The 26,968-nt window shown below is 37.7% G+C and overlaps 1 protein-coding gene across 2 annotated transcripts in view; it reads left to right on the top strand.

Moving 5' to 3' along the window:
• ADSS2 (adenylosuccinate synthase 2) overlaps positions 1–26,968 on the top strand; it is a 50,749-nt gene that overhangs the window by 21,576 nt on the left and 2,205 nt on the right. For both annotated transcript variants that reach the window (XM_073216713.1, XM_017661374.3), the window contains 8 exons: positions 14,543–14,609; positions 14,886–14,993; positions 15,931–16,012; positions 18,254–18,380; positions 19,605–19,759; positions 20,909–21,033; positions 22,336–22,433; positions 26,534–26,683. In XM_073216713.1, coding sequence (XP_073072814.1) covers positions 14,543–14,609; positions 14,886–14,993; positions 15,931–16,012; positions 18,254–18,380; positions 19,605–19,759; positions 20,909–21,033; positions 22,336–22,433; positions 26,534–26,683 — 912 coding nt within the window. The remainder of the gene's footprint in view (positions 1–14,542; positions 14,610–14,885; positions 14,994–15,930; positions 16,013–18,253; positions 18,381–19,604; positions 19,760–20,908; positions 21,034–22,335; positions 22,434–26,533; positions 26,684–26,968) is intronic.

Genomic DNA, 26,968 nt, shown 5'->3' with positions numbered 1-26,968 from the left:
AGACCTCTAGAAATATGTTGAATAAAAGTGAGGAGAGTGGACATCCTTGTCTTATTACTGATCTTAGAGGAAAAGCTTTTAGCTTTTCACTGTTAAGTATGATATTGAGTGTGGGTTTGTCATATATGGCCTTTATTATGTTGAGGTGCTTGTGCTTCATACCCATTTTGTTGAGAGTTTTTATCATCAATGGATGTTGAGTTTTGTTGAGTTCTCAGCATCTATGGAGATGATCATGTGGTTTTTGTCCTTCTTTTTGTTGATGTGGTTGATGATGTTGATGGATTTTCAAATATTGTACCATCCTTGCATCCCTGGAATAAAATCTACTTGATCATGGTGGATGATCTTCTTGATGTATTTTTGAATTCGGTTTGCTAATATTTTGTTGAATATTTTTGCATGTATGTTCATGAGGGATATTGGTCTGTAATTTTCTTCTTTAGTGATGACTTTGCTGGGTTTTGGTATTACATTGATGCTGGCATCATAGAAAGTGTTTGGAAGTATTCCCCTCCTCTTCTACTTTTTGGAAAACTTTAAGTAGGAAATTCAGCATGAAGCCATCTATCTGGTCCAGGGATTTTGTTCTTAGGTAGTTTTTTGATTACCAATTCAATTTCATTGCTGGTAATCGGTCTGTTTAGATTTTCTGTTTCTTCCTGGGTCAGCCTTGGAAGGTTGTATTTTTCTAGAAAGTTGTCCATTTCTTCTAGGTTATCCAGTTTGTTAGCCTATAATTTTTCATAGTATTCTCTAATAATTCTTTGTATTTCTGTGTTGTCTGTAGTGATTTTTACTTTCTCATTTCTGATTCTGTTTATGTGCCAGACTCTCTTTTTTTCTTGATAAGTCTAGGTAGGGGTTTATCTATTTTGTTTATTTTCTCAAAGAACCAGCTCCTGCTCTCATTGATTGTTTCTATGGTTTTATTCTTCTCAATTTTATTTATTTCTGCTCTAATCTTTATTATGGCCCTCCTTGTACTGACTTTGGGTCTCATTTGTTCTTCTTTTTCTAGTTGTGTTAATTATGAGTTTAGACTGTTCATATGGGATTGTTCTTTCCTTAGGTAGGCCTCTATTGCAATATGCTTCCATCTTAGCATGGCCTTCGCTGCGTCCACAGATTTTGCAGTGTTGAATAATTGTTGTCCTTTGTCTCCATATATTGCTTGATCTCTGTTTTAATTTGGTCGTTGACCTATTGATTATATGGGAGCATGTTGTTAAGGCTCCATGTGTCTGTGGGCTTTTTCTTTTTCTTTGAATAATTTATTTCTAGTTTCATGCCTTTGTGATGTGAGAAACTGGTTGGTACAATTTCTATCTGTAAATTTACTGAGGCTCTTTCTGTGGCCTGGTATTTTATCTATTCTTGAAAATGTCCATGTGTTCTTGAGAAGAATGTGTACCCTGTTGCTTTTGGATGGAGTGTTGTATAGGTGTCCATTAGGTCCATCTGTTCTAATACATTGTTCAGTGCCTCTGTCTCCTTACTTATTTTCTGTCTGGTTCATCAGTCCTTTGGAGTGATTGGAGTGTTAAAGTCTCCTAAAATGAATGCATTGCATTCTATTTCCCCCTTTAAATTCTGTTATTATTTGTTTCACATATGTAGGTGTGCCTATGTTGGGTGCATAAATGTTTATAATGGTTATATCCTCTTGTAGGACTAACCCCTTTATCATTATGTAATGTCCTTCTTTTTCTCTTGTTCCTTTTTTGCTTTAAAGTCTATTTTGTGTGACGCATGTACTGTAACTCCTGCTTTTTTCTCCGTATTAGTTGCATGAAATGTCTTTCTCCATTCCTTCACTTTTAGTCTATGTATGTCTTTGGGTTTGAAGTGCATTTCTTGTAGGCAGCATATAGTTGGGTCTTTTTTTTTATCCATTCAGTGACTCTTACGTCTTTTGATTGGTACATTCAGTCCATTTACATTTAGCGTGATTATTGATTGGTCTATACTTATTTCCATGGCAGGCTTTAGATTGTGGTTAACAAACGTTCAAGGGTAATTCTCTTACTATCTAACAGTCTTAATTTAACCCACTCAATATGCTGTTACAAACACAACCTTGAGGTTCTTTTCTTTTTTCCTCCTCTGTTCTTTATATATTATGTATCATATTCTGTACTCTGTCTATCCCTTGACTGACTTTGGGGGTAGTTGATTTGATTTTGCATCAGCTTAGTAATTAATTGTTCTACTTTCTTTACTGTGGTTTTTATTTCCTCTGGTGACAACTATTTAGCCTTAGGAACACTTCCATCTAGAGCAGTCCATCCAAAATACACTGTGGAAGTGGTTTGTGGGAGGTAAATATTCTCAGCTTCTGCATATCTGGAAATTGTTTATTCCCTTCTTCAAATGTAAACGATAAATCTTTCTGAGTACAGTATTCTTTGTTCGAAGCCCTTCTATAATTCATTGCATTAAATATATATCATGCCACTCCCTTCTGGCATGTAAGATTTTTGTTGAGAAGTCTGCTGATAGCCTGATGGGTTTTCCTTTGTGATCTTTTTTCTCCTTCTAGCTGTTTTTAAAGTCTGTCCTTATCCTTGGTCTTGGCCATTTTAATTATTATGTATTCGTGTTGTCTTCCTTGTGTCCCTTGGGTCCCTTGTATTGGGAGATCTGTGGACCTCTATGGTCTGAGTGACTATCTCCTTCCCCAGATTGGGGAATTTTTCAGCAATTACCAACTCAGAGACACTTTCTATCCCTTTTTCTGTCTTCTTCTTGTTCTTGTACCCCTATACTGCGAATATTGTTACATTTGGATTGGTGACACAGTTCTCTCAATATTCTTCTTTTTTTACGTTTTTATATTTTCTTGGTTTCATTAATATACACTTACATGAACAGCATTGTGGTTACTAGATTCCCCCCATATCAAGTCCCTACCACATACCTCATTACAGTCACTGTCCATCAGCATAGTAAGATGGTATAGAATCACTACTTGTCTTCTCTGTGTTGTACTGCCTTCCCTGTGCCCCCCAACCCAGATTATGTGTGCTAATCATAATGCTCCTTTTTCCCTTTATCCCTCCCTTCCCACCCATACTCACCACTCCCTTTCCCTTTGGTAACTGTTAGTCCGTTCTTGGAATCTGTGAGTCTCTTGCTGTGTTTGTCCTTCAGTTTTTGCTTTGTTATACTCCGTAGATGAGTAAAATCTTCTGATACTTGTCGTTCACCACCTGGCTTATTTCACTGAGCATAATACTTCTACCTCCATCCCCATGTTGTTGCAAATGGTAGGATTTGTTTTCTTCTTATGGCTGAGTATATTCCATTGTTTATATGTACCAAGTCTTTATCCATACATCTACTGATGAACAGTTAGGTTGTTTCCATTTCTTGGCTATTGTAAATAGTGCTGTGATAAACAGGGGTGCATATATGTTCTTGAATCTGTGATCTTGTTTTCTTGAGTAAATTCCAGGAGTGGAATTCCTGGGTCAAATGGTATTTCTGTTTTGAGTTTTTTGAGGAACCTCCATATTGCTTTCCACAAAGGTTGACGTAATTTACATTCCCACCAGCAGTATAGGAGGATTCCCCTTTCTCCACATCCTCGACAATATTTGTTGTTGTTTGTCTTTTGGATGTTGGCCATCCTAACTGGTGTGAGGTGATAATCCCATTGTGGTTTTAATTTGCACTTCTCTGATGATTAGCGATGTGGAGCATCTTTTCATGTGCTTGTTGGCCATCTGCATTTCTTCTTTGGAGAAGTGTCTGTTCAGATACTCTGCCCATTTTTAATTGGGTCATTTGTTTTTTTTGTTGAAATGCGTGAGCTCTTTGTATATTTTGGATGTCAACCCCTTATCGGATGTGTCATTTATGAATATATTCTCCCTTACTGTATGATGCCTTTCTGTTCTACTGATGTTGTTCTTTGCTGTACTGGAGCTTTTTGGTTTTATATAGTCACATTTGTTCATTTTTGCTTTTGTTTCCTTTGCCAGTGGAAATATGTTCATGAAGAAGTTGCTCATGTTTATATCCAAGAGAGTTTTGCCTATATTGTCTTCTAAAAGTTTTATGGTTTCATGACTTACTTTCAGGTCTTTAATCCATTTTGAGTTTACATTTGTGTATGGAGTTAGACAGTAATCAGGTGTCATTCTCTTACATGTAGCTGGCCAGTTTTGCCAACACCAGCTTTTGAAGAGGTTGTCATTTCCACATTGTATATCTATGGCTCCTTTATCCTATATTGATCGACCATATATTCTTGCGTTTATATCTGGACTCTTTATTCTTTTCCACTAGTCTATGGGTCTGTTCTTGTGCCAGTACCAAATTGTCTTGGTGACTGTGGCTTTGTAGTAGAGCTTGAAGTTGGGAAGTGAGATCGCCCCTGCTTTTTTCTTCCCTCTCAGGATTTCTTTGGCTCTTCCTTCTCAGTATTGCTTTGGGTCTTTTGTGGTTCCATGTGAATTTTAGAACTACTTGTTCCAGTTTGTTGAAGAATGCTGTCAGTATTTTGATAGGGATTGCATTGAATCTGTATATAGCTTTAGGTAGAATGGCCATTTTGACAGTTTGAAATCTTCCTATCCATGAGCATGTGATGTGTTTCCATTTACTGGTATCTTCTTTAATTTCTCTCTTGAGTGTCCTGTATTTTGAGAGTATAGGTTTTGGACTTCCTTGGTTAGATTTATTCCTAGGTATTTTATTCTTTTTGATGCAACTGTGAATGGAATTATTTTCCTGATTCCTCTTTCTGTTAGTTCATCATTAGTGTATAGGAATGCAACAGATTTCTGTGTATTAATTTTGTATCCCACAACTTTGCTGAATTCAGATATTAAATCTAGTAGTTTTGGAATGAATTCTTTAGGGTTTTTTATGTACAATATCATGTCATCTGCAAACAGGGACTGTTCAACTTTTTCTTTGCCAATCTGTATGCCTTTTATTTCTTTGTGTTGTCTATTTGCTGTGGCTAGGACCTCCAGTACTATGTTGAATAGATCCTTGTCTTGTTGCCAGTCCTAGAGGAAAAGCTTTCAGCTTCTCACTGTTAAGTATGATGTTGGCTGTGTGGGATTTTCATATATGGCTTGTATTATGTTGAGGAACTTGTCCTCTATACCAATTTTGCTTAATTTTTATCATGAATGATGTTGAATTTTGTCAAATGCTTATGGAAATGGTCATGTAGTTTTTGTCCTTTTTGTTTATGTGGTTGATGATGTTGATGGATTTTCTAATGTTGTACCATACTTGCATCCCTGGGATGAATCCTACTTGATCATGATGGATGATCCTCTTGATGTTTTTTTGAATTCAGTTTGCTAGTATTTTGTTGAGTATTTTTGCATCTGTGTTCATGTATAGTGGACTGTAGTTTTCTTGTTTTGTGGTGTCTTTGCCTGTTTTTGGTATTAGAGTGATGCTGATTTCAGAGAATGAGTTTGGAAGGATTCCCTCCTCCTCTTTTTTTGGAAAAATTTAAGGAGAATGAATATTGTGTCCTCTCTAAATGTCTGATAAAATTCAGCGGTGAATCCATCTGGTTTGTGGGTTTTGTTCTTTGGTAGTTTTTTGATTACCGATTCAATTTCATTGCTGGTAATTGGTCTGTTTAGATATTCTGGTTCTTCTTGGGTCAGTCTTGGAAAGTTGTATTTTTCTAGAAAGTTATCCATTTCTTCTAGGTTATCCAGGTTGTCACCATATATAGTTTCATAATATTCTCTAATAAGTCTTTGAATTTTTGTGGTGTCTGTGATTTTTCCTTTCCTAATTTCTGATTCTGTTTATGTGTGTAGATTCTCTTTTTTTTTCTTAACAATTCTGTCCTAGGGCTTTCTATTTTGTTAGTTTTCCCAAAGTACCAGCTCTTGGTTTTATTAATTTTTTCTGTTGTTTACTTCTTCTCAATTTTATTTATTTCTGTTCTGATCTTTATTATGTCCCTCCTTCTGCTGACTTTGGGCCTCATTTGTTCTTCCTTTTCCAGTTTCAATAGTTGTGAATTTAGACTATTAATTTGGGATTGTTCTTCCTTCTTTAAATAGGCCTGGATTGTTATGTACTTCCCTTTGAGAACTGCCTTCACTGTGTCCCAGAGAAGCTGGGGCATTGTTGTTGATTTCATTTTTCTCCATATATTGCTTGATCTCTGTTTTAATTTAGTCATTGATCCATTGATTATTTTGGAACATGCTGCTAAACCTCCATGTGTTTGTGAGCCTTTTTGTTTTCTTTGTACAATTTATTTCTAGTTTTATACCCTTGTGATGTAAGAAGTTGGTTGGTGCCATTCAGTCTTTTTGTATTTCCTGAGGCTCTTTTTGTGGCCTATTATCTGGAAAATGGTCTGTATGCACTTGAAAAGAATGTGTATCCTGCTGCTTTTGGGTGTAGAGTTCTGTAGATGTCTGTTAGTTTCACCAACTATATTTTCATATCGTATGTGGTTTTGGGAGGAGTTCTCTGTCTCATCTCTTATGCCACCATCTTTAATCCTCTCTCTGTTTTGCTTTGTTTTTATACTCCACAAATAAGTGAAATCATATTGGTATTTGTCTTTCTCTGCCTGAACTTATTTCACTGAGCATAATACCCTCTAGATTCCTCTGTGTTGTTGCAAATGGGAGGATTATTTTCCTTTTATGGCTGAATAATATTCCATTGTGTATATGTGCCATATCTTCTTTATCCATTTATCTGTTGATGGACACTTAGGTTGCTTCCATATCTTGGCTATTGCAAATAGTGCATCAGTAAACATGGGAGTGCATATATCTTTTCAAATCAGTGGTCTTGTTTTCTTTGGGTATATTCCTAGAAGCGGAATTACTAGGTGAAATGGTATTTGTATTTTCAGTTTTCTCAGAAACATCCATACTGCTTTTTCCCCAGTGGTTTCACCAATTTGCATTCCCACCAACAATGTAGGAAGGTTCCTATTTCTACACATCCTCTCCAGCATTTGCTTTTTCTCTTCTTTTGGAGAGTGGCCATTCTAACTGGTGTGAGATGATATCTCATTGCAGTTTTAATTTGAATTTCTCTGATGATAAACGATGTGGGGCATCTTTTCATGTACCTGTTGGGCATTCATACTTCTTTGGAAAAGTTCAGGTTTTCCACCCATACGTTAATTGGGTTATTTGTCTTTTGTGTGTTGAGGCATATGAGTTCTTTATATATTTTGGATGTTAACCTCTTATCAGATAAATCTTTAATGAATATATTATCTCATACTATAGGATGTCTTTTTCTGCTGACTGTCATTTTCTGTACAGAAAATTTTTGTTTTGATGTAGTCCCACTTGTTCATTTTTTATTTTGTTTCCCTTGCCTGAGGAGATGTGTCCAGGAAAAAGTTGCTAATGTTTATACTTAAGAGATTTTTGCCTATGTTTTGTTCTGAGGGTTTTATGGTGTCAAGACTTGCATTCATGTCTTTGATCCATTTTGAGTTTACTTCTGTTTATGGAGTGAGAGAATAATAGAGTTTCATTCTCTTACATGTAGCAGTTCAGTTTTGCCAACACCATTTGTTGAAGAGGCTGTCTTTTCCCCACTGTATATTCATGGTTCCTTTGTATCATATATGAATCAACTATGTATGCTTGGTTTTATATCTGGACTCTCTATTCTGTTCAAATATTTGTGGGTCTCTTCTTGTGTCAGTACCAAATTGTGTTGATTACTGTGGCTTTGTATTAGAGCTTGAAGTTAAGGAGTGTAATCCCCCCAAGTTTGTTGTTCTTTCTTAGGATTGCTTTGGCTATTCGGGCTCTTTGTGATTCCACATGAATTTTAACCTTGGAACATTTCTATCTACAGCTGTCCCTTTAACATATTCTGTAGGGCTAGCTTAGTAGTGATGAATTACTTTCACTTCTTGTTACCTGAAATATTTAATCCCTGCTTCAAATTTCAGTTAGAATCTTACCAGTAGAGTATTCTTGGTTGGAGGTCCTTCTTTTCATCACCTTAAATATGTCTTGCCGTCCTTTGTGGACTGTAAAGTTTCTGCTGAAAAGTCTTATGATAGCCTGATGGGGTTTCCTTTATAAGTAAACTTTTTTCTCTCTCTGGTTGTTTCCAGCACTCTCTCCTTGTCCTTGATCTTTGCCATTTTAATTATTGTATTTCTTGGTTTTGTGTACCTGGGGTTCCTTTTGTTAGGGGCTCTTTGTGCTTCTATGACCTGAGTGTCTATTTCTTTCCCCAGATTGGGGAAGTTTTCAGCAATTATTCCCTCAAAGAGAGTTTCTGTCCCTTTGTTCTGGTACCCCTATTATGTGAATATTGTTCCATTTGGATTGGTCACACAGCTCTCTTATTATTGTTTTATTTTTAGAGATCCCTTTTTCTCTGTGTGTTTCAGCTTCATTGTTTTCTTGCTCCCTAATTTCCAAATCATTTGCAATTTCTTCAACCTGTGAAAGTCTGCTATTAAATCCCTCCATTGTATGTTTCATTTCAAATACTGCCTTCTTCAGCTTTGAGTGGCTTTTTTGCAGGTCTTCTTTTTGTTGAGGTCCTCCCTGATATCTTGAATATTTTTGTGGGTCCATGAGTGTGTTTATGACTTTAACTTTGAAGTCTTTATCAAGAAGATTCGTGGTTTCAGTTCCATTCAGCTCCCTTGTGTTGTTTTGTTTTGTAGTTTTGTTTGAAGCAAATTCCTTTGCCTCCTTGTTTTCTCAGTGTTTCTTACAGAGTAATAACTTTATGAAGGAAGTGCCCTCTAGTGCCGAGAAGCTCAAGACACTTCACTTTCCAGTGTGGGAGCCCCAGCTGTTAGCATGTAGTGGGTGGGGCCCTACCTTTCTGTTTGGCTTGTGATCTGATTTCAGGCGGGCTATTTGCCTCGGCCTATGATCAGAGCAGAAGTCTCTGCTTGGAGTTGCTGTGGGTGGGGCCACCCTCTGGGCTGTAGCCGTGGCAGAGGTTGCAGGCATGTGGGACAGGGCCCTGACAGGAGGAAGTAGCTCCTGGGGCTGGCTCCCACAGGCAGTTCCCTGGCTGGGGCCAAGAAAGCTGGGAGGGTCTCCCTCAGCCTACTTGGCAGCAAGTCTGATACCACTGCTGGACCAAGTAGGCTGACAGCTGGTCACGCCCAGGGAGAAGCCTTGGTGCTGCACTGCAGGAGTTGCTGTGGGTAGAGCTGCCCTCCACCTGGGCCTACAGTAATGACAGGGGCTGCAGGTGGGCAGGACCAGTGTCTGCCAGGAGGAAGGAGCTCCTCGGGCTGTTTCCCACAGAGAATTCCCTGGCTGGGCCAAAACAGGGCCTAGAAAGCTGGGAGGTTCTCCCTCTTCCTATCTGGCAGCAAAGGCTGACCAGTGCCAGGCCAAGCGGGCCATCTACAGGCCATGTGCCTCAGGGAGGAGCACTGGGACTGTGTTGCCAGTGAGGGGGATGGAGTGTCTAGAGCTCCCAAGAGTTCCCAACCTGTTCTACTGAGGGTGGGCTGGGAGGTATTGTCCATCTGCCCTTTCTCCTGAGCAGAGAGCTTCATGTGACCCTTGCCCCTCTGGCACCCCTCCTCCGGCTGGGAAGTCTTTCAAACTGCCTGCTTTGTTTTTGTCTCAGGGGCCAGTAGAGTGTTCCTGTTTCTCTACAAGCTGCCAGAATCTCAGCCTCCCTAAGTGTTCTGCCTGTTTTTGGTATCCAGCCCAACTAAGCACCAGTGCACCACCTAACATGGGTTCATGCTCCTGGGGCAGGTGTCCAGGGTCAGTGTTCAGCAGTCCTGGGCTCCTACTCCTTCCTTGCTCTGTTCCTGTTCCTACCGCCTGTGGGTTGGGGTGGGGGAAGCACTTGGGTCCTAGCATATTTTGCCTTTGCCACTTTTCCCTTTTCTGTGAGGCCTTCTCTTCTTCCCCAGATGTAGGTCGACATTTTGTATGCAGTCTTCAGGTCGTTTTCAGGCTTCGTTGTATTTGCTGTATTTTCATGTTATGTGTTTTGGGGAGGTTTTTCTCTCACCTTCTTACTCCTCCATCTTTTGCTTAAAACCACGTTACTTATTTTCCAGGCGTTAGTACACCCATTGGTAAAACGGACATAGCACCTCACAAAATGTTGTGTTCATGAGGAAAAGAATTTCATCTGATTTATTCATACATATGCCAGCACCTAACTCAGGTGCCATACCACACTTGGTCAAGATGTACTGTTTTCTCATCCTGAGGGATATTGAACTGTAGTGTTCTTTAGTTTTAGTGCCTTCATTTTTCTGAGGGAGTATATATAGTATTGGCATATTTCCTCTTTAAATGTTGAGTAGAATCTTTGTGGGGATGTTTTTAGTTATGAATTCCATTTCTTTAATGGATATGGAGATATTTAGGTTTCTTGTGCAATTTTTGGTAACTTACATTTTTTAAGGGATGTAATTCATTTCACCCAATTTACCAAAATATTGGCATAAAGCTTTTAATATTTGTATATTTTCCTAATAATTTCTGTGGAGTTTGCAGTGATATTTTCATTTCTGGTATTAGTAAGTTGTATCTTTACTCTTTTTCTCTTTATCACCTAACTAAAGCTTTATCTATCTATCTATTTATTTATTTAAATAGTAAGCATTTAATCTTGCTGATTTTCTGTTTTCTTTTTCATTGGTTTCAGCTGTTTATTGCATTCCTTCTTTCTTTGGGTTTAATTTGCTTTTTTTCTTAAATAGCCTCTTTACGAGCTTATTAGGTTACTGACTTTTAGACCTTTCTTTACTAATTCAAGCATTAAACTATACATGTCCCTGTAATCATACATCACCTGCTTCCACAAATGTTGACATTTTGTATTTTATTTCTAATCAGTTGAAAATATTTCTTAATTTTTTTGTGAATTCTGTTTGACCCATGAGTTCGGAAGAAATATATTTCTTAAGATATTGGAAGAGCTTCCTGATTTCTCTGTATTATTTATTTCTAATTTAATTTTGTTATAAACAGAATATTCTCACTTTTTAAATTTCTTGAGACTTGTTTTATGGTCCAGTATATGGTCTGATTTGGTTAATATTCTACATGCACTTAAATTATGTATTCCATTCTTGTTGAGTAGAGTGTTCTTTACATGTCTATTAAATCAAACTGGTTGATAGTGTTCAAATCTTCTATATCCTAACTGATTTTCTGTCTACTTCTCTGTCAGTTTCTAAGAAAGAGAGGTATGATGAAACCTTCAATATTAATTGTGGATTCATCTTCGTTTTATTTAAACTCTTAAGTTTTTAGTTTGGGTTCTTTGAAGCTTTTATAAGTGCATGTATAAATTATGTTTTTGATGAACTAACATTTTCAACATTATGAAATGTCCTCTCTACACCTATACTTTGATATTAATATAGTCACTAGAGCTTTCTTAAGATTAGTGTTTTCATGGTGTTCTTTTGCTATCCTCTAATATTTAAATTATCTGTATCTTTATATTTATGGCACATTTATTGTAGAGAAAATATAGTTGGGTCTTGCTTGTTATTCACTGTGACAGTGTGCCTTTTAATTGGAGTGTTTAGATGTACAGTTATCAGTATGGTTGAATTTATATCTGCTCTTTGCTTTCCATTTGTTCCATCTGTTATTGTATTTTTTCCATTTATTTTAGATTTAATATTTTAAATATTACCTCCACTATTAGCTTATTAGTTATATATCTTGTTTTATGAACTTTTATAGTTGGCTCTAGGATTTATAATACACATCTTTAAATTATCATCATCTCCCTTAAAATAATAAAACATTTAACCTAAGGTCCTTAAAATAAAATGTTTCCATATCCTTTGTCCAGTCCTTTGTGTTATTTTTGTCATACATTTCATGTTTACATTGTTGCAAACTCCTCAGTACATTGTTAATATTTTTGCTTTTAACAACCAGTTTTCTTTTAAAGAAATTAAAAAATGAGTTGATTTGTTGGCTAGTTCCTAATACTGGTACTTATGTAACTATTTTGCATTATAATCATGCCTTGAATCTCATAATACATACAAACAAAATTTGTACATAAGAGATGCTTATTGAGGGAAAGAGATCTGATAAATGGCTTAGACTTAAAAATTTTTTTAAACATTTGAAATCCAAATTTGTTGGTTAATACTCCTTTGTTCATCTGTTGAATGCCTACTTTATGCCAGGGCTGGTGCTGGGCACTAAGGATTCAGCAGTAGAAAAGGCAAATAAAAATCCCTAATGGAGCTTATAGTGTAGGAGGGAAGACAGATAATAAAAAAGATAAATATGTGATAAATGTACTGTGGTTATATAGTGATCAGTTTAGAGGAGAAAAATAAATCAGAGAAAGGTGCCAGGTAGTGTCATATAGTTTAGAAGAGGTGGGTGGGGGCCTGTAACTATATAGGTGAAGTGTTTGGAGAGGTTTCCCAGGGAAGATGACATTTAAGTAAAGACTTGAAGAGAAGAAACATGAATTGTGACTTAATCTGTGAGAGGGTAGGTAGGTCTCATGTGAATTGGCCACAATTTTTTAAAAAAAGTGTGAGAAGCAAGCAAAGTGGATATTACATGTCCTGAGACTTAACACTGGACACATTGATACAGTATAACATTGATAATATTAATAAAATTTTAACCATAATAATAATAAAATAAATCATGAGATGGTGTTAATACAATGTATATAGTGAAGGTGCAAAATTACCTTTAATTTTAAAAAGTAGACTGAATCCCCATGCTGAGGTGGGAGACTGAGTATGAGCAAATGGGTAAAGTTGGTCAAAAGGTACAAATGTCCTTCCAGTTTCAAAGTAAGTCAGTCATGGGGATATAATGCAGCATGATGACTATAGTTAATAATACTGCTTGTATATTGAAAATTGCTAATAGATCTTTAAAGTTCTTATCATAAGAAAAACAACTGTAAGTATATGGTGCTAGATATTAACTAAACTTGTTTTGACAGTCAATTTGCAGTATATACAAATATTGAATCATTATTTTGTATACCTGTTGCTGATGTTGTTTTATATAACATGATATGTCAGGTGTATCAATAAAAAAGAAAAAGCTACCCTGATGACCTTTCGTAGTACTGTCTACACCCTTTCACCAAGGGTGAACACTATTACTCTCTCATTGTAGATTAGTTTTCTGTTTTTGAATTTTATATCATTTATACATTATATAATCTGTTGTACCTGACTTCCACTAACATAATATCTGAAATTAATCCTTACGGTTATATAGAGCAATGGTTTATTCTTTTTCATTGCTGTATAGCATCTCGTTGAATGACTATACCATAATTTATCTGTTTTACCACTGATGAAAATTTGATTCTTTTCCAATATTGAGTTATTAGAAATGTTGCTCTGACTGTTCTTGTAGATGTGGGGCAGAGTACCTAGAAAACTTCAGGGGCTAGGCTCAGAGAGTGGTTTTTAGGTCAGGTTTCCTTGAATTTTTCTAATTTCCCCATCTATAAATACAGCGTTAGTTTTCAGATACTTCTAATTAGTTCTACAGATGCCACCACTAGTTGCAGGAACCTTGTCACTGTCTTTAAAATTTATAAAAATTCAACTTATTTATTTGAAAACAATAGTAATTGTTAGTGTAAAGAAGCCATGGTTAAATGTGCTAAAAATGATTAAGTTGCTCAGTTTAAATGGGTGAATTTTATGGTGTGTAGATTTTATTCCCATACAACTGATTAGAAACAAACCCAAGAAAAGAAGCCTTGGTTAAAAGTTAAGAGATCAATTCTAGGCCTCCTGTTTCATAAACTAGCTGTTTGTTCAGTAAATATTTGGGAACTTGAAGGCACAGGAAATCAGCCAGTAAGCTTAAACTGACATGGTCCCAGTACTCAAAGTATTGGTAGGGTAGAGAGAGCGCTCCAGAGCCCATTTAGGTAGAGAAAGGGACATTCAGGCCCAAGGAACTATGCCTTGTAACCAAGGACTTCCAAGAATTCCCATGTTCCCAGAGGCCAGAAGGGGCCAGAGGTAGTGGGAGGTGAGGGAGGGTGGGAAAGAGGTTTGTCTGTTACTTCTGAACAATAGAAAGATATAGTTTTAAAGGCAGTGGGGTGGTAACATCCTATTTTGTTTTGGAAAGATGGCTTTGGCTGCATTTAAAAATAGGCATTAGATGTGTTCAAGAGTGGAAACAGGCACACTCACTAGGAGGCTGCAGTTTTTGTGAGAGGTGGTGGAAGCCTGGGAGTAGTGAGGGAGATGTCAGAATAATTCCCAGATTTCTTTAGCCTAGAGCTTGAAGGAAGAAATACATCTTAGTAAAATGAGCTTTATAGAATTGTAGGATGTGGTGCTGTAAAATTATTCTCTTAATGACTCATTTTTAAAATAGTACAAATTGCAGTAAGTAGGAATAACCAATTGGGCATATTTCCATATTAATATACTAGGTGGCATTATAACCTTTACTCCCACCATTGTAGCTTTTATAATGAAATTAGGCCAATGATATTTATAAATTCATTAATTCAAAATGCAGTATGTTTTGCTTTCCTATATTTGTTTCAACAACAACTGTAATTTTTTTTATCTTCCCTTCAGTATTTGATTTTCATCAAGCAGCTGATGGTATCCAAGAAAAACAGAGAGAAGAACAGGCAGGAAAAAAGTATGTCTGTGTTTGTGTGTTGGGGTGGGTGGGGAGGGGGACAGTTTAAGCATGTCCAGACCCTAATTTTCAAATTCTAGGACAACGGTTTAAGAAAAAGAAGTATTAGAATATCCTGTTCAGATTTCAGAGAAATCAGTGGGACTGTGAAAATAAACTTACAGGAAACAGTATAAATAGAAAATAGTCCTAGTAACTTTATTCTTTGTAATGAGCTGACCACAAGAACTGTGTCTTTCTTGTCTAATCTAAAATTTCTTTTGATTTATTTTTAAGTTTGGGTACCACAAAAAAGGGCATTGGCCCAGTTTATTCTTCCAAAGCTGCACGGAGTGGACTCAGGATGTGTGACCTTGTCTCTGACTTTGATGGCTTCTCTGAGAGGTAACTACAAGTTAGTTAAGTCAGTATTCCAGTTGAATAGTGGTGTGGTTGGCTTTCTGTTTTATTTGAAATCTTAAAGTTATTTTTTATTACATACTAATTGATCCTTAATTTCACATTAACTTCATGAAAAGTAACATGATAATGATGCAATAGCTGTACCTAAACAAGACAAAGCCAAAATTATATTTATGGATTGGAATTTGGAATGGTTTGCTGAAAAACAGAGATGTTTCTGGGAGGGTGTGGCAGAACTTTGGTGGGGTCACCACATCCTAGTGTCCTGATCCTCAGGTTTTCAGGTCTAGAGACTCCATTATGTCCTCCCACCCATACATAATGAGCCTCTTGGGTCCTGGTGAGCTATTGTGTGCTAAGCTCACCTTGAAAAATGGAAATGCCACATTGACAGTGTGTAGAAAAACCTTACTACCCCTTCCTGATAATCCTTGGGAAGCTCTGTGGTGACTCAGTGATGGCAGTGGATTAGTTTTGTTAATAACAGGTGGCATTGCAGCGATGGTGTGGTGTGTGCATCTCTAGCCAGTTTTGTCCGCATTATCAGGACACCTCCACTGGTATATCAGAGACACACTGCTGTGTCCGCTCTGTCTCTCAAAAGCATTGTGTAGAACTTACCCTCTTGTTTTTCACAGTGTATAGTATAATTAATTCAGATTTAAGTTTTGTGATTACAGATTTCAGTCATTCTTCTTGTTTGTACACACATTATCTTAACATGTTATTACTGAACTTGAGTAAAAAATCACTTATTCATATGACCAATCTCTGTTAAGTTTTATTTCTCAGAATGTAACTTCATTTTGGAGATTGACTTGTTATTAAAACCACTTATCTATGGAAACCTTGAATCGAATTAATTCAGAATATTTTAAAACAGCTAACTAATGTCTTGATTTATCTGTATATTTCTCAGGTTCAAAGTTCTGGCTAACCAATACAAATCTATATACCCCACCTTGGAAATAGACATTGAAGGTGAATTACAAAAACTCAAGGTAATGCTGTCTGACCTTTTTAATGTCCTTTTAAAAATTTGTTTGCCAAGTTGACATCCAGATCTTTGATTCATTAGGAACTGAAAATATAAGAATTCCTTTATGTAAATTACTTTGTGACTGAAAAGGTAACGTTAAATAGTTTATGGAATAGTAAGTGCCGTATAGGTGTGTATAAAATATTATTGATAAGAACTGGTAAAGCGAATTGCTTGTCCATTTTAAGTCTAAGTGCATGTAGGTCTTAAAAGGTCATGGCATGTTTGAATAACTCACATGATGTGGCTTCAACAAAATGCTTAGTGGGAACAGGAGTCAAATACCTGAAAATCAAGCTAGGCAAATAGGGACCAAATCACAGGTCTTATGTTGGTCTTATCTGCAATGATAGGAAGTTTAGCTTTTATCCTGGAGATAATGAAGAGCTATTGAATAATTCCGAGCAGAAAAAAGACAGGATTTGTATTGTGTAAAAAGCAGTGTGGAGGACAGATCCATGGAGGGACAAGTGAGAGATGATAACTGTTATAGCTGCCTGGCCCATGTAGGAACACTATCCAAAAGGTCAGACTCATTAGCCCTGTACTCTTGTGAGACAAATAAGAGAACTGGTCCAAAATGAGGTCCACAGTTGGCACCTATTAGGTGTCAGTGGTACCTGAGTGAGTCAGTGGTCAGTCTTCTGTCCTCTCCACCCTTCCATTCCTCCACAGTCTTTGGTGAATTTCAAGCTGCTTCCCTGTACCTGATCATTATTCCTTCCATAAATAAGTAAGAACATCAGCTCCAGAATGGAGTAAGCATTTATAAGCTTCACATGCCATGCTAGTCCTATTACAGATCATAGGTCTAACCACTCACTAAATTCTAAAAAAAGTGACCTCCAGGGAATACTGTTAAGTTTTCGGATTTCAGTGTATTGATTGTTGCTTACAGTAGACTGCCATTTCCTTTTCATTCTGTCATGTGACAGATATTTCATACTTTTACTAACAACTTGGAAATATTTACATATAATTATTAAGTATAGGTATGGCTTTTCAATTCTATTTTACACATGTTCCATGCGAACGTAAAGTAGATGAGTAATAATGAACAGAATTGGGTAAGAAGATTCTTACCAGGTACAAGAGAGACCTCAGGTGCCCAGAATGTTCTATATTTTGATGTGGATGGTGATTTCATGGTTGTCATCAGTTGATGAGAATCACCGAGTTGTATACCTAAGTGCACTTTTTTGTATATATATTATACTTCAGGTTTAAAACTGTCACTCTGTCACAAAATTTTAATAAACATAATTAACTGGAAAAAAAATTCTTAATAGATAATATATGTTGAACCAGGACTTCAAGGAACAAGTGATATGATGAATGGTATGGTCATTTCAGGAATTTAGAAAAAGGACTAAAGTGGAAATATGGGTGGGATGAGAAACTAGAGCTAAGGGGGGACCATAATTTCATCAGTAGATATAATATACTCAGGTAGGTCATGAGTTAATCTTGGAATTTCTATACTAGTCTGGCTAAATATTTAAACATAGTTAAAATTAGGTTTTATTATAGTTATACTGTAAGTCTTTGGAGAACTCTTGTTTATTATATTCTTAGTTTTAAAATTAGACAGTATTATACTTTAAACATGTTTTGAGACAGTTTTATAGTGCTCATGTGTAAAAAAGTATTTGATACATCTAGTAATACTAGTGAGATGCTTTACTGTAATGGAATACAATGGCAAGCAAACATTAGCAATCAGTTACTGATACTTGCATTCTTGCATTGACAATTCTGACCCTTACCATGTTTGAGAATGACTGTGGTGCAAGTTTCAAAACTCACAGTTACATGGATTGTAAATGCAGCTTTTTAAATGCCTCATAAAATTAAAAGCACAGTGTAATATGCTCAGTTCCTTTTATTTTCCTGAAAGTTGGTTATGAAATATGAGTACTTGGCCATTCGGAAGGTTGTCATCATCGTTATTTGCAGTGTGGTTAATGTAGCACCTTTGAGTTTCCTTGTAGTTCTACTTTCTTGGACTAGTGTCTCTTTCCTGGCTTTGGAGACCTGGCATGAGCACTAACCCAGATATTGGAGTAGGGGAAGCACCATCACCAGCCCCTTTCCACTTGGCATTGTCAGTTTTCACTATCATAAACTAGGTAATTTTTACTTGTGCTGGTTCTATTTTAAGTCTCTTTGTATATGTTGAATTGGTTTTGTCTTTTGGATATAGGGTTTTATGGAAAGGATTAAACCAATGGTGAAAGATGGAGTTTATTTCCTGTATGAGGCCCTACATGGACCACCAAAGAAAATTGTGGTAGAAGGTGCAAATGCAGCACTACTAGATATTGATTTTGGTGAGTGAGATGTGACCTATGGGGAGCCTGAGTGAGCCCTGAAGTACTTAAGATATAAATAATTGATGTTAGCATCAGGGAGGTTCAAAACAAGGCTTTTAGCTTTGTGTATTCAGGAACAATAGAAGTTTGTCATCTTACATTAATCCTTTTTTTTAAAAAAAGGAATATTGTGGAAAACATACAATGTGTGTGTTAACTTTTGTTGTCCTAGAAAAGTGAAATCACCATTTGGGTCTGTGGGTTTAGGATTCTATAAACTGATTTTCATTGTTTGGTTCATGATTCAATTCCAGACCTTATTTCCTTGGAACTATTAGGTGATTAGATGAATCTTAGGGAAGAATATTTATCTTTGTGTAGCCTTTTAAAAAATATGTTATTAAACTTACATATTCTAAGATCTATGGAAGTCTGTTGAATTAAGTCCCTGGGTATGAGATTCTGAATGGATTTACAGCATCTTCAAAAAGTTAACATCTTTAAATCACTGCCCATTAGTTTGTTGGCTTTTCTGTCTAAACACAATCTTAGGATAAATCTTGGTGGTTCTCAGTTCTTACTGACAGTTCATTGCCTTTTTGATTCCAACTAAATCAATTTTATATTGTATTGCATATTGTATTTCTATATAGTAGATAAGTATTTTTGATACTATAATATGCCTATCCAATCTGGAAAGAAAGCAGAGTGTCTACTAAGCATAGTGAATAGTCTAGTCTAAATATGAAAAGTCTTTGAATAGAGATCAAAATGTAGGAAAATGCTAAATACCACAAGATACTTAGTATACTGTTGTCACTCCAGGTTGCTGTTATATGTACCTTAAATATTTGTATCAAGGGAATAAGATAAATGTGTTTTAAACTAGCAGGAGAGTGTTAACATCCACAGATTATAAGTCTGTAGAGTAAGATAACACCAGGGTTTTTGCATTAAAATGTTTAGCAATCCCCCATTAGGTGAGTACTACCATACAGAGCTGAGTAACTGCGTGCACTCAAGGAGCCTCTGCAGTGTGAGCACTACAGTTACAGCCCTAGAATTTTTATCTCATTACAGACAAAAAGAATAAAGAATGAAACACTGAGGCTTTGAGAGGCAGTTATACTTGTATTCAAGTCTGTCAAATTCTTAGTATATACTCAAATGTAGGATATTCACAGTAATTCTGTTTTAAAATAATACATGTATATTTTTTAAAATATTTGTTTCTGTTTTTAGGAACTTATCCTTTTGTAACCTCTTCAAACTGTACAGTTGGAGGTGTTTGTACTGGATTGGGGATGCCCCCTCAGAATGTTGGAGAAGTGTATGGAGTTGTGAAAGCTTATACAACCAGAGTTGGTATTGGTGCCTTTCCTACTGAGCAGGACAATGTACGCCTATTTCTCTAATTCAAAAGTTTTAAAATACAAATGCATGCTTTTTTTCCCATAGCAAATTCTTCTCTTTGCATTTCACTTACTTTGCAAGACTGATCAGAGCAGTATTAAAAAATTATTATACACCTTTATTGTTAGTGATAGAATCTCAACAAAAAAGGAAGAATTTAGAGGGTACCTGAAGGTAATTGTAATTGCAAGGCTAAATGACTGTGGGTTTAAGGGCATTAAGAAAGTGGATGAAAAAAAGAAGTTAAAATGAACAGCTTCCTTTCGCTAAGAGCCCATTAGGAGCCCCATCTGAGGAAAGTGATCTTGAGACATTGTCTAGTCATAGCCAACACTTGGATGGATGGTGGTGACCTCGGGCTAGGTGTTTCTGTACCTGCTGTATATTTAGGAGCTCTCTGGTTCCTCACAGCAGCTTAGGAAGCTAGGAAGCATCCCCATCCCCATTCTACACATAGGAAAACGGAGGCATGGGGAGCTGGAGTAACCTGCCCACAGCCACACAGGTAAATGGGGCTGGGCTTCAAACCCACCAGAGCAACATTAAAAAGCACATAATTGTAATGGTGGAGGAATACAAGGGGTAAGGAAATGATGACTTTAATCAGAAAGGTGTAAATTCGGGAACAGATAGATCAGAGATGGGAACATTAGGTTGTATGGAATGACTGTAGCTTAGATCTCTGAGCATTATTTTTCAACTTTAATTCTTGTCCAGAGGGTGGATACCAACAGCTGCTTAGAGGAGAGTTTGCCCTGTGGTTTTCAGGACAATCATCAAACTTCAGTTGTTCTTGGAATAATTGGCTAAATTTGTCTATTTTAATAAATTCTTACAACTTAGTTTGTAATATGCAGCATTTTTTATGTTAATCTAAATTTTAAAAAGTTAACTAACATCATCAAAAAAACCCTGGTTTTAAAAATGGTAAAAAATGAAGCCAAAAGTGATCTGTTCCAAGTAATGCCTCCCTCACAAAAAGTCCATCATTTCTATGGAATTCGATTTCCAACTTGGTTATTTTCTGAAAGGTGTTTATCTCAAAGAGATTTGGACTTGTTATATAATCTTAAGTCTTCTGGATTTACAGCACTGGTATTCTAATTCTGAAGTTCTATAATTCTGTTCCCTAGGAAATTGGAAAACTTTTACAAACAAGGGGTAGAGAGTTTGGTGTAACTACTGGAAGGGAAAGAAGGTGTGGCTGGTTGGACCTTGTTTTGCTTAAATATGCTCATATGATTAATGGATTTACTGCGTGAGTATTTTTAGAAACATTTATTTCTGAAATAATAGGACAATTCATGACTGCAGGTTACATTTTAACTCAAGGTAGTAACCTAATAGAAAAATTTCACTTTTTAAATTTTGCATGAAATTGTAGTTCAAGGAAGAAGTGGACCAAGAAAAGATACAGGGGAAGGGTACACAGTCAGAGGCACTCAAGTTACCTTCCTATACATCCACGTTAGTCTTACATGTGTGTAAGTGTAGAGGGAAGGAGGTAGGTGGGCAGGTAGGTAGGTAGGTAGGTAGAGTAGGTAGGTAGATAGAGCAAACATAGAGTGTATATATATATATATATATATATATATACACACACACACACACACACACACACACACACACACACACACAGAGGGGAAACTGTATAACTAATTTACTGCATGGGCTTTATTAATGTCTGACTTCTGGATTCAAATCTTAGATCCATGCCATTATGTGTGACTTTGGACAAGTTAATCTTTCTGTGACTTTTTTCATCATTTTACAAATCTAGATAATAGGATTACCTACTTCGTAGGAGCATTGAACATTTGGTGAAAAATATAGCAAAAGCATATAGCACATTGCCTGGCTCACAGGAGGTGCTCAGTAAAAGGTCCTCATCTCTGTGTTAATAACAGAACAAAGCATAAAAAATTATTTGTTGATGAGAATACCAAATGTAGTGTTTTATCTAATTTCCAAAGATTTTTCCCTTAAAACTGTTTTCCAGTCAGTTTATTAGGAGATTTTGATGTGTTGTGAAGAGGTCCTTGATGTGGTCTGACTCTTCTTTGAGTGTGAAGGTTACAGAATGGTAACTAGAGTGAAGAAATGAGGGTTGCTGGCAAATGTGTAAATGTGCATGTATCTTATGGTCGTGCATGTATCTTATGGTCATCCATGTGGAGCAGTGAATTCTTCTGTGTCCCACAGCCACAGGGGCATAGCCACATTTTTTACTCCCAGCAGCCCTCCCACAAATAATGTGTGGCTAGATCATAAAAAAGCTCAGCAAGAGGTTGTGAACCACCCAGTGAACATCTGTTACAATTATTAGAAAAGTACCTTACTGGTAGATCAGTTAAGTCACTGTTTATTATGAAGAAAAGGCATCAGTGTATTGTCCTGTAGTGTTTTATGTGTGGCAAGCTTGAAAGTATAATCCTAACCAGTCTTCAGATGTGCTTTGAACTTCTAGCTTTGTATGGATTTTCCTTTACCCCCTCATCAAGTTAGATGTTAGGCCCTTAAGAGTTGACTGTCTAAACATTGTCTTTTCTTCCAAAATTAGGTTGGCACTTACCAAATTGGATATTTTGGACATGTTTATGGAAATCAAAGTTGGAGTTGCTTATAAATTAGATGGCGAAATCATAGCATATTTTCCAGGTACTCTTTTTTTTCCCACTATGTATTAGAAGTATTATTAGGTAGATGTATTACAGCAATTTCATCAAGTTCTTCTGTGTAATTTATGATGTATAGCCACAGGCTTGATATGCCCTTTGTGAACAGTACACGTATATTCACTTTGCTGTAGTAGCATTTGTGTCATACTCTGCATTTGGGTGCTTGGTTAACAGAGAGCATGTGCTCAAACTCAAAATTGGAAACCTTTCGAGGTTTCAAATGGTACCTCTCAGCCTAGCTGTGCTGCTCCTGAATTTCACCTTACCAATTTTGAAAGTAACTTCTGTATGTATAGGCATTCCTCCATTCCTTGAGAATTGTGGGAGAAAAGAGCCCTGCTTCTCATATTAAGCAGGCTCATAATACATTAACCCACCTTGTCCTTTAAGGCACACAAATGATTTTCTCCAGCCTGTCTTCTGTGGGGAGACTTCGTACCTGAGGCAATGTGTTTGTTCAGGCATATCTTTAGTTACTTAGGAAGTTTCATTAAGTGTTACCAGCTTCCAAAAATAGCACTATTAATTCGTTTAGTCACATAAGACTGGGAATATGCCAAATGAAGGAATATTGACTAGTGTGGTAGGCTGATAGGTTTTGTGACTTGCTAATGAGGACGAGTCCTTGGGAATTGAGGATAGCTGCACGTTCTTTGAACTATGTTTAAAGTCATTGTCTGTTAGTCTAACATCCGGCTATCTCCAGTTTGGTTTCTCTTGACTCTTCTTTTCCTTGATTTTATATCTAATGACTTTTGGTTGAATAATTGGACTTTGTGGATAATATGTTGTACAGATTTGGTCTGTTATCTTCTGTGAAGAGTATTGGTTCCTGTTTTAGGAGACCATTGAATTATAGGATAATGATCTTGAACTTGCATAGCTTGGTTTTAAGCTTTGTTAGTACAGTTATGTGGAAAGCTCGAGGTATTTCCCAAACCTCTTTGCCTTAGTGTGAGTCAGTCTCCAAGTTCTGTCTCCTCTGTGGCTCTCTGCAGAACCTTGCTCTCAGGCTACATGTGTGTGTGTCCGGAGGCAGAGGGGAGGTGGGGTGGGGTCTGTAGAAGGCTTTACTCTAGAGGGTGGTTCTTAATTTTAAGAAACAGCCTTTCCACTATCTCAGCGGGATGCCAGGAAGGTTAACAAGGTGTGAAGAGACCCCTCCAACCTGACAGTGCCAGATTCCCAGGGTGGCCTGTCCCTCCTTTCTACCAGCATTTCTTGTCTTATGGAGTCTTTGTCTCACTCACCTGTGTGACAGCTGCTATTTGGTAAGCCTCTGATCGTCCCATTCTTTGCATGTACAGTTGAGCTTTAGCCATGGGACTTTCACACAGATTTCTTGGGGGTGGCTGCCTATGTAGCTCCCTCCTCTCTGCCTGCTTGGCCTTGATAATTCTAGCTGCTTCGGCTTCCGTGAAATCTGGTATCTGTCTTCTCAGGTCAGTGAGACCACTATTTTCTCGGCTGACTCCAGTGTCCTGACTTCCAGTGGTCGGGAACTCATCCCTAGGCAGAGAATTCTGTAGATTCAAGACTTGCTTCTGAATTTTCTTCCTCTTAGAGACCACTGCCACTCTGTGCTGCCTGTTGCCCACTGCCTGGAAAAGTGGCCTGTATTTTGTCCAGTTTTATAGTTGTTTATTCTGAAGATTTAGTCTGGAACCATACACTCCATCGTGGCTGAAAGTAGGCACCGCACTGAATCTCTTGATTCCCTCCTGTGTGACGGACCACCAGCAGTTCGGGGTAGCTGCTTAGTGTGGTTCATCACTCTAAGCTCCCAAGAACGTATGTTGTGTCGTGGGTCATGGGAGAGCAGCCCTGTACACTCTCTTGTCCATGATATTCCCCTTGATCCAGAACCCCCAGGATCCAGGTCCATATATCCTCCTCGCTTGTCTGGTAACTGCTGGCTTGGTTCTGCCATCCTCAGAATTAGTCCCTTTCCTCCCTTAGCAGACCCAGTGCTTCTTTGGCCGAGTTATGCTGTGACTTGACCCTGGACATGATTTGCCGGTCAGGGAGAGTAAAGGTAGGTCCTGAGAGGGGCCCATCCTGCCTGCAAGGCAAAGGGTTTTGCATCCTCCTTGAGCAAAGGGAAGCCTTGGCATTTAACAGACAGTGGTAGACCATTCTGCTGGCACTAGCAAGGCTAGGGATTCAGGATATTCAAGCACATCAACCCAGAAGTCCTACCCAGAGTCTTAGGGTCCACTTTTTCCCAAACAGAGCTCTGGCCTTATCATAGCAGATTTGCTGAATTTGAGAATTCCACTTTCTGTAGCACTCTGTGGTGTGTCTTTGGAGCCCTAAGCCTGATCCCTAGTTGTTTCTGCCCTCTCCCATAGGAGAGGAAAGTCCAGATGCTGCTGCTATGGAGGCCCTGTGACTTTCACACTTGGCTGTAAACTGATGAAAGATACTCAGCCTTTCATTGTCTTTCTCCAGTTAATGAGTGGCATTCATCTGGAGCCATACTGCCCCATTGTGCTGCTGGGCTTATCCCCAGGGCTTCAGAGGCTGCCGGTGCCCCACTTCCCACCAGTGTGGCACCCCACTCACCTGGCATGATGGTGCTAACAGCTGCACCACTGCAGCTGGCCAGAGACTGTCCATCTTCTGCCTACACCAGTCACAATCCTCACTGCCTGTCAGCTGGCCAGGGGTGCAGCTCTAGGACCCCATTTTAGGGGCTGCTTCCTCACATCACTCCTGTCACCAGCTGTCCTACATTGCATTCCCTGGGAACCAGACTTTGATTTAGAGATTTGTGTGCATATCTGTGTGTAAGTACTCTGAGTGGTAATGTCTGGGGGAGTGAGAGAAGCAGGAGTAGACAAGGAGAGGTTAACCTGGAAAGTATTACAAAAAAAAGCCCTCAGCTGATCCTGTGGGGGAGCTCCGGCTGCAATGGCCCATCAGAGTAGTCCCAAATTAAGGTAAGTGGGAGGTCCTTTATATCCCCACATTGACACATCACTGGATATGGACTGCTCCAGGGAGGCATATCTGCCTGCAGTGGAGGGGAATCCATGGGGAGATCATGGGCTGTGTGTTGGCAGCAGCCAGTACTGCCCACAGCTAGAGATAAGTGTCTCAATCTTGACGTATACAATTGTACGAGAGCAATTATGCACGCTTTTTTTTAAATGTATTGATATACAATCTTACAAGGGTTTCACATGAGCAACATTGTGGTTAACAACATTCATACATATTATCAAGTCCCCTCCCACCATTGCAGTCACTGTCCATCAGTGTAGTAAGATGCTATAGAGTCACTACTCGTCTTCTCTGTGCTGTACTGCCTTCCCCGTGATGTTCCTATATTGCAATTGTTAATTATAATGCCCTTTAATCCCCTTCTCCCTCCCTCCCCTCCCACCTTTCCCTCCTGCTTCCCTTTGGTAACCACTAGTCCCTTCTTGGAGTCTGTGAATCTGCTGCTGTTTTATTCCTTCAGTTTTGCTTCTTTGTTACACTCCACAAATGAGTGAAATCATTTGGTACTTGTCTTTCTCTGCCTGGCTTATTTCACTGAGCATAATACCATCTAGCTCCATTCTTGTTGCAAATGGTAGGATTTGTTTTCTTCTTATGGCTGAATAGTATTCCATTGTGTATATGTATCTACTGATGGACACTTAGGTTGTTTCCATATCTTGGCTCTTGTAAATAGTGGAAGCCTTCTTTTTATGAGATTGTTGCCACTGTGCAGATCCACAATCCCTAGCCCACAGTGTAAAGATCTAACAAGCTCTAACGTGGAAAGTTTTAAGGTTGTCACCAAAACTTATTTGACAGCAAAACCTGACTTGAACTGAGGTTAGAACTAATAATCTACCCGCTTCAAGTGAATAATCATCTATTGCTACAGAAGTATGTTTGGTAATAAAATACTACCCAGGTTGGTATATGCACTACTTTACCTTTCTAAACTCTGAAAAGTTCTAAATTCCAAAATGCATCTGGCTTCAAGGATTTTGATAGGAGATTGTGAACCTGTGACACATCAGAAAGTTGTGTGGCAGTAGGCGGTGCACACCATGAAAACTATACTTCCTCTGTAACTTTCAGCAAATCAAGAAGTCTTAAATAAAGTTGAAGTTCAGTATAAGACTCTCCCAGGATGGAAAACAGACATATCAAATGCAAGGACATTTAAAGAACTACCTGTTAATGCACAGAATTATGTTCGATTTATTGAAGATGAGCTTCAAATTCCAGGTAATTACTTTATGACCATAGATCTTTACTTTTCTACTTGGACCTGTCTACCTGTGAGGTAGGATAAAAGAAACATCGTTATTGCTTTCTAGAGTGCTCATGATTTGCATAAATACCCAGGAAGATGCAAAATATCTTATTTCTTTGAGTAAATATAATTATCTTTCTGTAGTTCTTCAAATGCCTGAAGACAGTAGATTACCTGCCAGAAGACAGTAGATTATCTACCTCTCACCCTTTTTATCCCTGTCTTAATTCTTTGCTAATATCTTTTTTTACCCTATA

This window comes from Manis javanica, chromosome 11 (assembly GCF_040802235.1).
Source record: "Manis javanica isolate MJ-LG chromosome 11, MJ_LKY, whole genome shotgun sequence".
Taxonomy (NCBI): domain Eukaryota; kingdom Metazoa; phylum Chordata; class Mammalia; order Pholidota; family Manidae; genus Manis; species Manis javanica.
The sequence above is the reverse complement of the archived record's forward strand: the minus strand, read 5'-3'. Positions and strand labels throughout refer to the sequence as shown.